The 14,505-nt window shown below is 44.5% G+C and overlaps 1 protein-coding gene across 1 annotated transcript in view; it reads left to right on the top strand.

Moving 5' to 3' along the window:
• BMP1 (bone morphogenetic protein 1) overlaps positions 1-14,505 on the top strand; it is a 475,212-nt gene that overhangs the window by 96,600 nt on the left and 364,107 nt on the right. Inside the window, exon 2 of the mRNA XM_085633801.1 lies at positions 13,572-13,682. Within this exon, the coding sequence (XP_085489927.1) occupies positions 13,572-13,682 (111 nt within the window). The remainder of the gene's footprint in view (positions 1-13,571; positions 13,683-14,505) is intronic.

Raw genomic sequence — 14,505 nt, 5'->3', positions numbered from 1 at the left:
ATTAGGTCTTAGGATGGATGCGTGCATGACCAGTGCCTGTGAAACACTTGTTTTTTTGTCTGAGTACGACACGCACTGCTGTCTATTTAGTGACTGTTGGGGAAGTTTTCCTTTATGCTGCAAATTTTTGACAGCTCACAACACACAGAAACAATATAAAATAGAAGTGAAAATAGCCTTGCCCTTCCTGCCTGCAGCTGAAGTAGTAGCTGTTCTTAGAAAGCCCTAATTTTCTCAGAGTCGAGGTCTAATTTGGCAGTCACCAGTGTGCAGAAACATCTGGATGCTTCTGTTATGTTTCCTTTGCGATCCCGTGACAGCGTAATGGGATGCTTGGCTCTGATGGGAACTAACGTAATTGCTGTCCAGTGATGAGAGGCTTTGCCCCCCGCCCACACCCCCCCCCCCCTATCTGATGGGAACTGAGGTAACTGCTGTCTGTTGATGGGAGGTTTTTCTCTCCCTGTCTGATGGGAACTGAGATCATAGCTGTGGGGAAATAGGAGGCTTTGCTCATGTTGCCTGGTGATGGGAGGCTTTGCTCTTCTTTTTTAGCGATAGAGTTGAGCATATTGCTGTCTGGTGATGGGGTTTGAAGGCACAGTTTGGTGGTGTGGGTTGAGGATATTGCTGCCTAGTGTTGGGTGTTGAGAAGATTTCTGTTTGGTGATAGTTGGCTTTGTTGTTGTTGTGATGTGGGCTGAGGATATTAATGTCTGATGAAAAGGATTTAGGGCATTGCTTTGTGGTGAAGGGAGACTTTGTTCTTGTACGGTGATGGAGTCTGAAGTCACTGTTTAGTGGTGTGGGTTGAGGACTTTGCTGTCTGGTGTTGTGAGCTGAGAACATTGCTGTGTGGTGATGGGAGGTTTTGCTGTTGTGATATTGGTTAAGGACATTGCTGTCTGGTGAAGGATTTTTTTTTCTCTTGTCTGATGGTGTGGGCGCTGGTGGTTGAGGACAGTCCTGTCTGGTTAAGGGGGATCGCTTTCCTGTCTGTTGATGGGAGGCTTTACTCTTGTTGTCAATGATTGGTGTTCTGGTCATTGCTGTCGGGTGATAGTAGGCTTGGCTACTGTTATCTGTAGGTTTAACTCACTGGTAGATGTAATTTGTACATCTTGCTGTCTTGTGATTGGTAGCTTTGATTTTAAGCCTTGGCTTTTTGTCCTGCAGTAGTAGGCTTACCTTCTATTTGCTGCGAAGTGCTTAACTCACCAGGAGATGAAAGGCTTTGCTCTTGCTGTCTGGTATTGTATGGCTTAGTGCGACCAGTTTCAATCAGCAGCCTGAACTCGCTTGTAGTAAACCCATAGGCAGTTGCACTGACTGAGTCCTAGCGGAGTAGGGCCCACCAGTGGCAGAGATGCCCTTGGAGACATTTAGCATCTCTGTCATGAGAACCCCTTCTCCCAACCACAAACTAAAAGAGAACTGTTGGACTACTGATGATAAAATACACACATACAGCGTTGATGAATGTTGTGATAGCAAACTGATGGCATATTTGGGCTGTGTTGGTTGTAAGAATGGTGTTCTATATTTGCTTTTTGCTTGCCCATAGTGTATCCTGGTGGATAGTGTTGGTGCAGGCATGGTGATCCTCAATCAAATATGGTATATCTGTGCTGTGTCGTATGTGATGCCTGCAGCGCGTGGTTACAGATGTGTGCTACTGCAAGCACTGTGAAACATATGCATCTTATCCGTGCTAGTGGAATGTGTAGTGTTCAGTCTGTGTCCCATTGAGAGTTGGGTTGTGTTTTTCATACCCGAAATAGTTATGCAGAAGCAAAACTGAAGACCAGTCAAGCGTGAAAATGGTGTTTGGGGTGTGCCTGTGAGATTCACCCTGAATAAAAACCACCTTAACGCCGACACCTTGTAACTGGTGTTTAAAATACACATTCTGTACTTAACATCTTGGATTACCAAAGAGAGAAACTTCTTGCAGCAACCAAATACGCCCACCTCCGACATCTGCGAGTGACGCACACATGCCGTTTGAGGACTTCGAAGCACAGGGCCGACGCATGTCTGGCGTGACCCCTCTAAGGAACTGGTGCTGGGAATGTTTCTGCTACTGAGTCAGTGTTTGCTGGTAGAAAACGTCTGCAAAGGGCGGAGCTTGCAAGACCTCTCTTTACAGGGCATGGTGCTAGCAGGGGCTCTGCACTGGGATAGCTGCATCCATGTGTTATACTGGTTGTCGGTAAAGTGCTGACTCATATGGTAACTGTCGGCCCCCACTGCCCATTTGATGGTGCTGCAGTGGTCTCTTTGCTTAACACAGGAACCAGGCAGGGCCTTTCTGCGTAGGTCAGCGTGCCGACAACGCCTCTCTATATGGGGCAGGTTGCTGACGTGACATCCGTTCAGAAGGTAAGATGCAAGGCCTCCACGTGGTGCTGGCAGAGCCTTACCGTGGGTAGCACAAGCCTATGCCCAGGCCTTTAAGTAGGATGAAAAAACTGGAGAGTCTCTCAAAGAGGCGTGGCTTAAAACGCGTAAAATAAAAATCTGTGCTAAGCATAGTGTGCCGCTCGACTGGTATTTGCTACTTCTGTGATTGTATCCAGGTATATAATACAACAAGTAACATTACACCTACAACAAGCCAGGGCTATTGGCTTTGTCAATGGCTGTTAGTTGTATAACATAATTAAGAAACAACTATGGCTTTGTTGGATATAATTTTGAAAATGCTTCTGTTCTGAAATGAGACTGAAAGAACTATAACAAGTCTCTTTGACGTTACCTCACAGGAAGCGAAGGCTGGTGCGGCTGCACAGTTGAGATTGGTATGTTTTTTCACCCCGAGGTTGAGGGCAAACATGGAACGCCCGATAGGGACACGTCCCGGCAGGCCCCGGGCCACTTAAAGCCCTGCCTATGCCTAATGTGGCCATTTGTTCACGTTGGAATCTCAGTGGCAAACTAAGGATGCCGCCGCAGCTGCCCCTCGTGTCTTGGTGTGGAGTGGTCCCAGCTGCTCGTTCCAGCTGCACCCAGGGGTCCTTGAGACGTGACGCAGCACGCCGCCTCCACTCCCGCCTCAGTCGGGACATTCCTGCGTGCTGCCTCAGTGCGCGTGCCGCCTTGTCCTCGGTCTTACCCTATGCTGTTGAGACCTCGGTTGCCCCCACGCGCACACGAAGGAAGCGTCGTGTGGAGGGCTTCTAAAGTGATAAAGGCGGTTTCAGGGAAAATACAGAAAAACAAAACTCGGAAATAAGAGGGAGATTATAATTCACTTCAAAACACATTGCGTGTTTTCTCCTGTTCAGCCAAATAGCTGAGAGTGATTTTCGCAAGAGCAAGCAGGATTGAGAGTATGATAAAAAGTAGCTTTGAAGACATTGTTTATTATTCGGAGGTTGGGAAAGTGGTCGTCAAAAACAACAGTGTTTCTTTTCTTTGACGTGAGCATTTGAGTATACAACAGCCCTCAGTTCTGTTTTGGAAACCGTGGGTCGTGATTAGGTGGAGTCATTTTAAAACCGGGTGTAGTTCTGGGGTGTCCGTGGCACCCACAAGGAAAGGTCAGGCACACTTTTTTGAATTTACCATGGGCGTGATCAAACGATGTTCGCCATAGGATGACACATGGACATTTCCTACCCGTCCCTCCTTCTAATGTAATGGTTTTAGGACCTTTTATAGTCGCCGGCCCGACTTGCTTAAAATAATTTCACTGGGGCCCTCAGTTGAGCGAACGCATTGTAACAAATGTAGGCAAAGTTGGTTTGCAGTGGTGCGTTTCAACTTTGCGTACTAGATACATGAAGGGTAAAACCTAGCCAAAAGTTTCAGGTGAGAATTTTCTAAATGCTATATTCTGTCATGCTTCTTTCTCGGATTCAATCTTCCGTATAATGTTGAAAAAATATTGTGATCGAAAACGAGTATAGGGTGAAAAGAAATTTTGACAAAAATTGATGATCATCGTTGAATTTTATTGTGTTGCATTCTTATACCCAGGTGGTTAATATCCTCATGTAATGTGTGACCCTTCCATCTAGTCCTGGCTTTTCAGCCAAAAGCACCTTGCGCGCTGGAATATTTGAGTCTGTTCTTAAAATGTAAAATACAAAGCTACAAGTTCCAAATGCAGTGCACCTGTTGCATAAAATAGCAGGACTGGTTTGAGATGTTTTTTTATGTATATTATTTATTTGGCGTTTTATATAGCGCGAGCAAGACCCTTTCGGGTGACAGAGTGCTTTACAAGAACAATAATGGAAGGTATGTTACAAAACGGTAGGCAGTATATCAAAGTACAATATAAGCAGGGCCAAAGGGATTCTGCGGCTGTGGCGATTTTGGCATAATTATGGATCTGCTGCACTTGCCACATAATTAATCATCTACCGCATAATCTGCTGATTACCCCCCCCCCCCTCCCAAATTTGTTTCTAGCCCAAATGAATCAAGAGTTACAAAATATATGCCAACTAGTGTTCCTGCGCACCAGAAGGCTTTTCACACAGGTTAAATGGTCATCTTTCATTTGCTTATTACTTTAATTGGGTGTTGTATTGGTACTAATTAAGGTGAACACTTTTCTCAGACATTGTTACCAGGTGTAAAAAAGACAAAATAATGAAATAATACTTTTACAAAATGTGCAGCATTATGACACATAAATTGGCCTTTATTGGTGCATAGTATAGTCTACGCTGCTGCATAATATAGTCTACCCTGCTGCATAAGTAATGGCCCTCCTCTGCCCCATAGTTCCAGTGGCAAGGATAAAAAGACAAATAATTGGGGAGAGGAGTTGGCCTAACGGCTAGGGTGCTCGACCTCGGACCTGGGGAACTGGGTTCGAGTCTCGGTAATGACGCTAAACATCCTGTGATTCTGGGCAAATCACTTAATCTCCCCGTGCCTAACAAAAAATGAATGTGTGTCCTCATGTAACCTAACTGGTGCTATGTAAAGCGGTCTGATAACTGATTGGATTCGGGTCAAGTTCGCGCTATATAAAACTCTGCAAAAAATAATAATAATAAACAAATGGTGAGAAACAAACATAGACACATCTTGGCAGAGTCCTCCCAGTGATAGAACGGTGTGCAGATTTGCGGGAAAGTGTAGGAGAACAGGGGCGTCTCCACCACAATAGTGGAGGAGCATTGCCCCACTGGCTCAGAGCCAGCAGATAAAAAATAATTTATAATCGTTTTATTTTTCACCTGCTGGTTGAGCCAGCATGTGTAGGGATGGGCGGGGCCGGGGCATGAGAGTGGGAGGAGGAGTGCTATATGCTTTTAAGTGTGCATGTGTGTTTGGCCGGCCATTACAGGTTGGCCAAACACACATGCGCACTTAGGTTTCTCCAAACCGGTTGTATTGAACAGCCGGGTTGGAGAAACAGCATAGACTCCCTGTCCTGAGCCGAGCGCCAAAGAATCCCGCTCAGGCCAATCGCCGTGCTGCTGTCATAGCATGAGAGCAGCACGGGGATTGCACAGGGAGTCTGATGCTGCCCCAGTGCCTGCTGGGACAAGAAAGAAGGCCACCAAGGTGTGACGTGGGAGGCGGTTGGCAGCTTCAGGTAAGTCTTTTTAACCCCCCCCCTGCGCACTCCCTCCCGCGCTCCCCCGTGTCCCCTTCACCCGCCCCACAACTTTTTGTATGGGGAGGGGAGGTGGGAGTGAAGAGGTTGTCAGATGGAGAGGAGTCAGAGTAGAGTTGCGAGGGGGCTGATGGGGGGGCGGCAGTGTCTAGTTTGTTCTTAAGGGCATGAGAAAATATCAACGGAGAGTTCAAGAGTGCAATCTGAAGATTGAATGAGGACGGTGCCATTCTTATAGATAGAAATGGTGTCAACTGCATTGTACAGAGTAGAGGGTGCTATAGTGAGTTTATGCCCGTTTTGAATTTTCTTGGTTTTGGTGGTGTTGAGTGAGGAAGTAGGACTTTCCTCCATTGAGCACATCCATTGGTTGTGAAGATGAGGACATTCAGTAGGTTACCCTTGTTATAGCAGGAGTAGGGGGAACAGCAAAACACACAAGATGATGGGACGGAATGTTGCACATTGGCAAAACATTCACCCCCAGTCACAGATCTGGGTTAAATCCATCATTCTTTTGGTCACCATGCCACCGCAGTTCAGACATGGCCATATGCAAATCAGTCTTGACCCTGTGCCTCATGGGAACAGTCCAGCCCGAACTGCCAAGCCATGTCTTCCCTGGACCGGAATCCCCTAGTGGGGCATGTATGCTCAGACGTGAGTCCCGTGCTCTCCATGCCACTGGAATCAAGCTATCCTGGCTGAGGAGGGGTGAAACCCCGAAACCGGTCCTAGGATGCTTGGTTCCAGTCCAGGGAGGACCTGGCTTGGCAGTTCGGGCTGGACTGTTCCCATGAGGCACAGGGTCAAGACTGATTAGCATATGGCTGGGTTCAAACTGGAATGGCATGGTGAGCAAAAAAACGATGGAATTAGGCCCAGATCTCTGTACTGAGGTGAATGTATGACATTGTGCTGCATTCTGTCCATCAACTGTTGTTTTTGCATAGCAGGATTAGGTGTCAGGGATAAGTGTTTTTGTTAAGGTGGAGGATTTTATGTTTGAGATTTCTCTTGGCATTTTTGGTTAGGTTGGGGGTAGTTTATTAGGAATTAGTTCTTTTCTACAGGGGATAGTAGGGGTGTTAAGCTTGCTTCCATTGAGAGGATCCATGTTGGATATTGTCGGTAGGTGGGGGCTGGGTAGGTTAGATGGGAGCTTCTTTAACATGGTTGCCATTTTTAGAATAGGAGTGAGCACTACTGAGTGGAGATGTAGGGAGGATCCTTCACTGTGAGATGAAGGGAGGATGGTTCTTCATGACTGATTACTATGGGTTTTCGAAATGATCTTGGCATTCCATTTCCATGTCTAGATCCAGAATATGTCGTAAAGCAAAAGGTCCAATATTAGCGGCCATTTAGGTGCAGGGATGGAAAATCATAGTGGAATAGCATGTAAATTATGAAAGTACAATAACAATTCAAGTGAGATACTCCTTGCAACTTTTGTTGAGGCTCCTAAGTTCCTAAGTATCTCTTTTTAGTTTCTGGGCATCCTCATTTCTCTGGGGAGAGGTGGACCTCATTTCAGTGTAAGTAGGCAAGTAGATACATGTCCTTTTTCACTTTTTGCAGTCACAGCTCACAAATAAGTCAAGCAAGGATGTCCTCCATTTTGTGAGAGGAAAGGGATCATGAGGGTGAGTAGGACTCGCACACTGATGAGGGGAGGAAGAGAGGAGTGAGGGTAAGGGTCGGTTTAGGGACAGATAATTAGATTAATCGTGTTGAATGTAGAGGTGAAAATCAGGGCTCCCTTCTGAGATGACCATCTCCTTAGTAGCACCTGGATGAATCTCAGAAAGAGGAGAGTCCTCTTTCTATTCCTGGATTTGGATAGGTTAGGGTCCTGTGTCTCTTTTTAGTTTCTGGGCATCATCATTACTGGGGGAAAGGTGGACCTACTTCCAGTGCAAGTAGGCTAGTAGAGAAATGCCCATGTTCACCATTTGCAGTCACAACTCACAAACAGATAATAGCCAAGCAAGGATGTCCTCTATTTTGTGAGAGGAAGGGGGTTATAGTCGGAGACGATTGGGCCGAGGTGGTATGTGCAGAGGCAGGCCAAACACTATACCCACCTCATCAGGAGCAGACACCAAAGTTCAGACTCGTAGCATAACATTCCAGGGTCGTCTTAGTGTGAGCACCACCGAGAGGCCTGATTGTTCGTGGGGTTCACAAGAAACGGGGCCACTTGGCAGCCCTGAAAACATGTGGCAATTCAAATATTGCATTTCTTTTCAGTTGGCCCTTATAAAAGAGCAGTTAAAACACAATTAGCAATATGCTTTTGGCGAACCTGCCACCTTAAGAGTGGTCACAATGTGATACTTTATCAGAAATGAGGCGTTAGGGATATTTGGAGCCCCCCCCCCCCCGACACCTACCCTCTTGACATCTACTCCTATTCCCAGCCTGTAGATGACTGACAAAAGAGTTACCGATTGCCCATTACAAAGTGTCTAACCTCCACTCTTTTCTTCCAATACAGTCACTGGACTTTTATTTTAAGCATGTTTGTCTATGCTGATCATATGCATACATAAAGCTCATCCTGGTCCGAGTCTGCCAACCTCAGTACCCCTGACATTAGTTCATGGCCCCTTGGAGGGCTCGCCTCCCAGTTGGAAGACTTCTCGCCTAATGGGTTACAGTTATTGTGTGTGAGCACCCTAGGTGGCTGCCTATTCTTCCCTTGCCTAGAACTGGCTTTGGCATTCCATGGCGTAAAGATGTCTTTTGAGGAAGATGGTTGTCTAGGGCACACACAGGATCCCTGTGCACAGGAAGCAAATCCCAGCTGCATCTGATGCTTAGTCTGTGTAAGGAAGGACCCGCCCTTGGGTGCCTCTTCCTCTGTGAGAAGGCCTAATATCTGTAGGTGTGGGAGATGTGTCCTGCCAGTTTAGTCTAATTATCCTCCGCTCCACTGTGTGTAGAATGATGAAGTATGCTTCAATTCAGTCCAATCACTTTTATTGTGTGCAAGCCAACGGGTATCAAGGCGTGTGGGACCTGTCGGAGTGGAGAATTTACAGTGTTCAAGTGGTGTGTCGTCTGCTTCTTTCGAAATCACCTATATCTTTGAATTGCTAAATATGTTGGGGCAGAGCACTTTACAGTTGGGGTCTCACTGCTTGTTATTTACCTCACAGCATGCTACCACCATACCAACTTGTGTTGTGGAAACACACACACAAAAGGGTTGTGTTTTATTCTGTCAGAAGACATTTGTAGAGCGCGGTGTTTGCCAAATTTAGGGCGGTCCTGGTGTATTAAACAGAATATTTCCTTTGTTTGGGTAGTTTCCTGACTCCAGTGTAAAGGCTATTGAGTATTTAGGGGTCGGGCCCTTTTAAACAGCTGGGTTCGACCTCCTTTGAAGTGAATATAACCATTTACCCTAGCTGAAAATATTCAAAGAAAGCTCTAAATTCTAAGCCTAGTAAATTAATTGTCTTGACCTATGTATTTAGTTCAAATTCTTTGCTTTTTCATGCTATTTTTTAAATACACTTAAACATGTCTGTTAGACCATATTCAGACAAACATGTTATTACACTCTACGAGACTATACATGGCTTTAAAAAAAACTTATACCGTGATTACATAAACACACAAAAATACATTTCAAATTGTGCTTGTATGACCAGTCTGTCCATAATGTACAGAATGCAGAGGTTACAATCGCTACTATTATTTATGCAATGACCCTCTTGCTGTTAGTGTCCCTTGGGGGTTCTAAATGAGTGCATTACACATTTCCAATAAACGTATAGATTTTTGAGTCTTTTTAGGTCTCGCTAGCGTGGCAGCGCGAATGCGCTGACATCGCTTTGCGAGGCATGCAGTATACACTGTAGAGTGGAAGCTTCATGGAAGCTCCGCCCACTCTCTGCCCATTGGCTTTTGTCTTAAATGATGCCTTCCGATTGGGTTAAGGCTTGTTAGTCCCTCCTCATTCGTCATTTTTTTTTTTTGGGATGTCTACTGTACGATTTTTTTTCAAGTCAGACGGAGTGTGTCCTTCAACGTGTTTCAAACCTCTTATTTCTTTCGGGTTCTCCTCAGGACACTGACTGGTTAAATATTCAATCTCTTTGGGTTAAGAGACATTTGTTGTCCTTTACAAGTATTCCATATTTCATCAACGTCTTTCTGTTGTCCTTATTTACTTTATTTTATCAGGATGCCACGCTCTCCGGTTCAGGGAATGAATTCCTCAAAATTACTCCTATTTTATGGCATAGATCGTGCAGGTCTTTTGAGAAACTGCAGCTCATTAAAAAGGAAGATTGGTGTTTTTATTTCCTTTCCTTGGATTCACAGTGAGGGAATGTTATATTGTGTACCAAGTGACATACAGGAAATACGAAAGGGAAGGCTGCAGGGTGTCAAATGTTTTCTAACATGCAAGAAAATGCAAATACTTGTAAATGAACATTAAATATATTTCAAAATGCATCAACAGCAAGAAATCTTTAAGTAAAGCTAATAGTTTTTTTGTAATTCTGAGCTGTGATGGAAGCAAATATTTTAATACGGTCAAAACAATCCAAAACACTTTACTGATTGTGGGAGGGCGGGTCGGATATACAGACGCGGAGGTTGAATATAATTTCCAAGTGACAAACTTTTATTGTCAGGAATGATTCTCTTTGGTTTCACTACTGGGATAGTCTCTTGTCCTTTCGGTGAGGATTCTTCTGTCTGGGGTAGGGTACTGGGGTGTCTCTGTTCTTCTTTGTCTTCCTCTGAGCAGGTGCTCAATGGTGTCTGCCTGGACTCTTCTGCCGTGGTTGATTCCTCCCGAAGGCTCATGAAGAGAGGAAAAAGTGGGCCGTCAGTGATAGGTTCACTTGAACTAAGCAGGCGTTATTCTACCCGTCACCTCACCAGTGCGTTCTTAAGCGGACTAAACACTCGCAGGAAACAACGTTTTCACCCAAAACGGGTTCACGAATTTTAGAGGCGGCAAGTGGCTTGCTTAAGACCAATGCGCCAAACTTCTTGGATGTGAAATGGGGAAATGGGGAAGTTCGATAGTAAAACGGCGTGAGGGGGGGGGTTTGAAATGAACTCAGGAGGAGCAAAGGAGGTGCAAGGATAACGGTGCTGCAAACAAACAAAAAAAATCTCAGTGCCCGTGTGAACCACCCGTACCCTTTCCACCCCTCTCCCTCTGTCTATTCTCCTCCCTCCTTCCAAGTCCCTGCCTGTACTTCCCCTTGAACACCGTCACCCACCGGTCTCGCTGCAGCTCTCCTGAGTTGTGGCCGCTCCACAGCGTCCTCCGGGGGACACCACCAATCTTCACTCCAGCAGTCTTCTAGGTCCTCCGGCTCGATTCCGACTCCGTTTCCGGCCTGGTCCAGCTCGACGTAGTTCCTCTCCTCGCCTCTCCGATCCACCTGTCTCTCCGTTCGACTCCCGACTCCTTTTTCCTGTCATAGACACTCCTTCCTGGGCCAAGTCTCTTTTCAGTGGTTGGAGACCACTGGTCTTCCGGGGTCGACTCCTCCTTCTTCCGCCCTCTCGCCTTGCTGTGGGAAGACACGAGAGGTAGGTGTGGCTGGCTGACGTAACGTATTCTCCTGCGTTTCATTCCGGCTTGTTTGTTTTCTACCCGGAACTCTACCAGGTGCTGGCGCTCCCCGGACCACAGGCAAGGATTGTGTTCTAAGTCAGGCCCCCGGACCCACCGCCTTACACTGATCTAATGCACAAATGATACATATGCGCTGACACTTGATTTCTGCATATTATTGATTGTGCACTATATAGGTTTAACTGTAAAGTTGCTTTACCAATGCAAATTTAGTGCACATTTCAAGAGGTCATTTCAATGGAAAATGTGCTCTGTCACGTGCAGAATCGTAGAACACCAAGCCTTATTAATATCTTTAGGGTAATGTGCTCCAAAAAACACCACAGAATAATTACCTTCTCGTTGATGGTGCTCATTTGGCAAACTAATAAACACAATTAAGAGTCACCCCTGAGAACCAAGTCTGAACGACAAGAAACAAAAAACTCTCCATGGTTCACATCAGACTAAATAATACAATCAAATTACTGTGCCAGCTGTGCAAAGAACAAACAAACATAATACGTATACGCAAATATACAATGTATTATCTATCAAAAGGACGTATATTACAGTGCACACATATGTAAAAATATCCAGAAGATTAAAAAGCAAACAGCATACTGCCTGTCGGTTTATTAACCCTTGGTATTTCTCATCGTTAAAATTGTTGAATAGTTCATGATTCTATATTTCACACAGACAATGAGAGGAGAGAAGTCAGTTCTCTCTATCCGTCGAGACATTTCGGCATTATATCTTGTTGATGACCACTTTCTTCAGGACATTTGTTGGGAAATCTCTACACAAATTCACTTCGGATTATTTACAAATAATCAAATTCAGGACATGCCTATACACAAACACAAAAACTTAATAAACATATACAAAATTTTTTGTACATACAGCAAAGCATAGGATCAATTAAATCTCAAGTTGTCTCCGTCTCTTGGATAAAGAGGATATTAATAAAACCCAGGGCATACAAATTTGTTCTCCCTACTAAAAAGGTTTTAAGCGCAAAAATATATTTTCTTTGTTTCAGGGGGTTCTTTGTCTTCAAATCATTTTTAAAATGTAATTGTTGTAAAGAAAACCTTAACATCTCTTTCAATCTCAAATCTACAAAAACGTGAAAGAACAAAACTTAAGCCGCTCTCTAAAGTCCTAATTTCTACACGGCTCTAGTTGGGGTAGATAACTGTATGATACATAACTTCATGGTCCATAATCCACAGCTGGAATAGAAACAAAGAAAACACTTTAAAGTTATCAACTGTAAGTGATTTGCTGGCCTGATAGTTTGTCCAACCCATTCTGTTATTTTCAGTTTTTTATTGTAATTGGATACATTTACAAGATTGTCTATAAAGCACCTGTCCTTGCACTGTTCCAGAATGGGTGCCAGGAAACACACCACTTAAGTTTAAGTCCTTGGACTCTTTCAGGGTGGCACCCTTATTCACATGCAGCCTTTTTTCTGAATCTAATACTTTGCGCTACACTTATAGGTCTCTGAGGGGGACCAACCAATTTTTCCTCTATCAGCTCTAATGAGAATGGCTAGGCCTGCACAAACTAAACAGCAGCAGTTGCAATTAGACAGAGTGGGTGAGGACTGGCATTGATGCAATTGGTTGCTGTGCTAGGTAGGCAATGGAAATATGAGTGGAGTGATTGAGTACTTGGATAAAAGGCACAGACTGGATGTATGGGTGACTGGTAGCAACAGTAGCTTTCTTTTGCTATTATTGATTCGCCACCAATATCTTCATGATGTCTTTTGAAGTCCTCAATTTGCAGTTGCATATGCCAAACGTGATACTCTGAACCTCTAAAATCAGACTTTAGCTGAGTTGTCTTCGAACATTTTAATGTCGACCCCCCCCCCCTCCCCAAACCACTCGATCCCGTTAAAAACATTTAATCGCCCCACCTCCTCCAAAATTACAGACATCGTCTCACAACTCCATACAATTGGCAGCTCTGGACAAATTAAACAGTTCAATACAATACTTCTTGGCCAACATACTGTTGGAAGTCTGCTCTCCCTAAAAGTATGACAGTTTATCATAACAGGAGGGAGAGACTATGAGGGGTATTTGGATATTCTCTCCTCCCCCGCCCCCCCCCAAATTTTGACAACTATGCTCACACAGAACATGAGTAACAAGAGGTCACTGATGGTTCATTGCAGAGTGGCTCACTGCCACTTATTGTTCAACCTGACTTGGTATTTCCAGCATGATGAGTGGTTTCTAGACAGCCTGATATGGGAGAATCCATCTTCAAAAAAACTATGCTTCAGCGTGTTGAAGTCATTGCTCAGTTTTTATGTTGGGTTAAAGGAATATTGGAGCCATCTTGACCTTGTCTATTCTCTTGTTTTTGCAGCCGCCTTTTGGGGAGACATAGCATTAGATGAGGAAGATCTCAAGATGTTGAAGGTCAATCACATCTCCGACTTGAAGAAAGAAACCATCCAGATCACCAGCAATTCCTCAGGTAAAGCTTCCCCTTTGCCTTATACACCTTACTGCTGGATAATGTGTAAATTGCTTTCTCACTGGCACCAAACATGACCAGGCAAGCAGCAAGAAAATACACTATGCTGCTTCATTAGAGGGCAAATGTTATTACAAGGAGTTATGAGATACAGGACATTTTCAGATCTTGAGGCCATTTGCACAATGAACCTTTTATGTACCCTGATACAAACTGCTTGCAATATTGTCATCTGGTATCTCTGAATAGCCGCACAATATAAGGAGGAGGAGGACTGTGTGACCAGAACCCAGAGCTTGAACAGCTACTGTAACAATGGTCTCGATAGACTGGAGCCATGGTGATCTTTATGTCTTACTGGGGTTGAATGATGTTACTTCATATGAAAAGGTTTTGTTGCATGGAACTTTTGTCTTCTATAGCTTGCTTCAAATAGCTGCATGTTAATTTTAACAGTGCGGACATCACCGAGAAAAAGCCTGTGTTTAAATTGTAACCGTACAGCATGACACTGATATTGGTAAGGGGCTGATATAGGGGATGGAGAAAGGAAGAAGAGGATTTTTGTTGTTTTTGGCATTGTAGTGGGGAGAGAGGTACAACACCTAAACTTAAATTGAGGAGAACTCGATGTTAATAGTGTCATGCAGAGTATTGTGAGCTGAAATACATGTTGCTTGGGACCAATGGACGAGTCCACAGTTCTTCATGACACGATGGGCTACCATACTGGAATTCACGGTTCGGGGCCATGGACTCTTAAATAAGGAAGGCTCTTAGTGTGCTAGTTCCTTCAGTGCACTAAATGTTTTTGCCTGCCTTG

The sequence above is a fragment of the Triturus cristatus genome, chromosome 11 (assembly GCF_964204655.1).
Source record: "Triturus cristatus chromosome 11, aTriCri1.1, whole genome shotgun sequence".
Lineage (NCBI taxonomy): Eukaryota > Metazoa > Chordata > Amphibia > Caudata > Salamandridae > Triturus > Triturus cristatus.
This window is presented reverse-complemented; position numbering and strand designations above follow the sequence as displayed.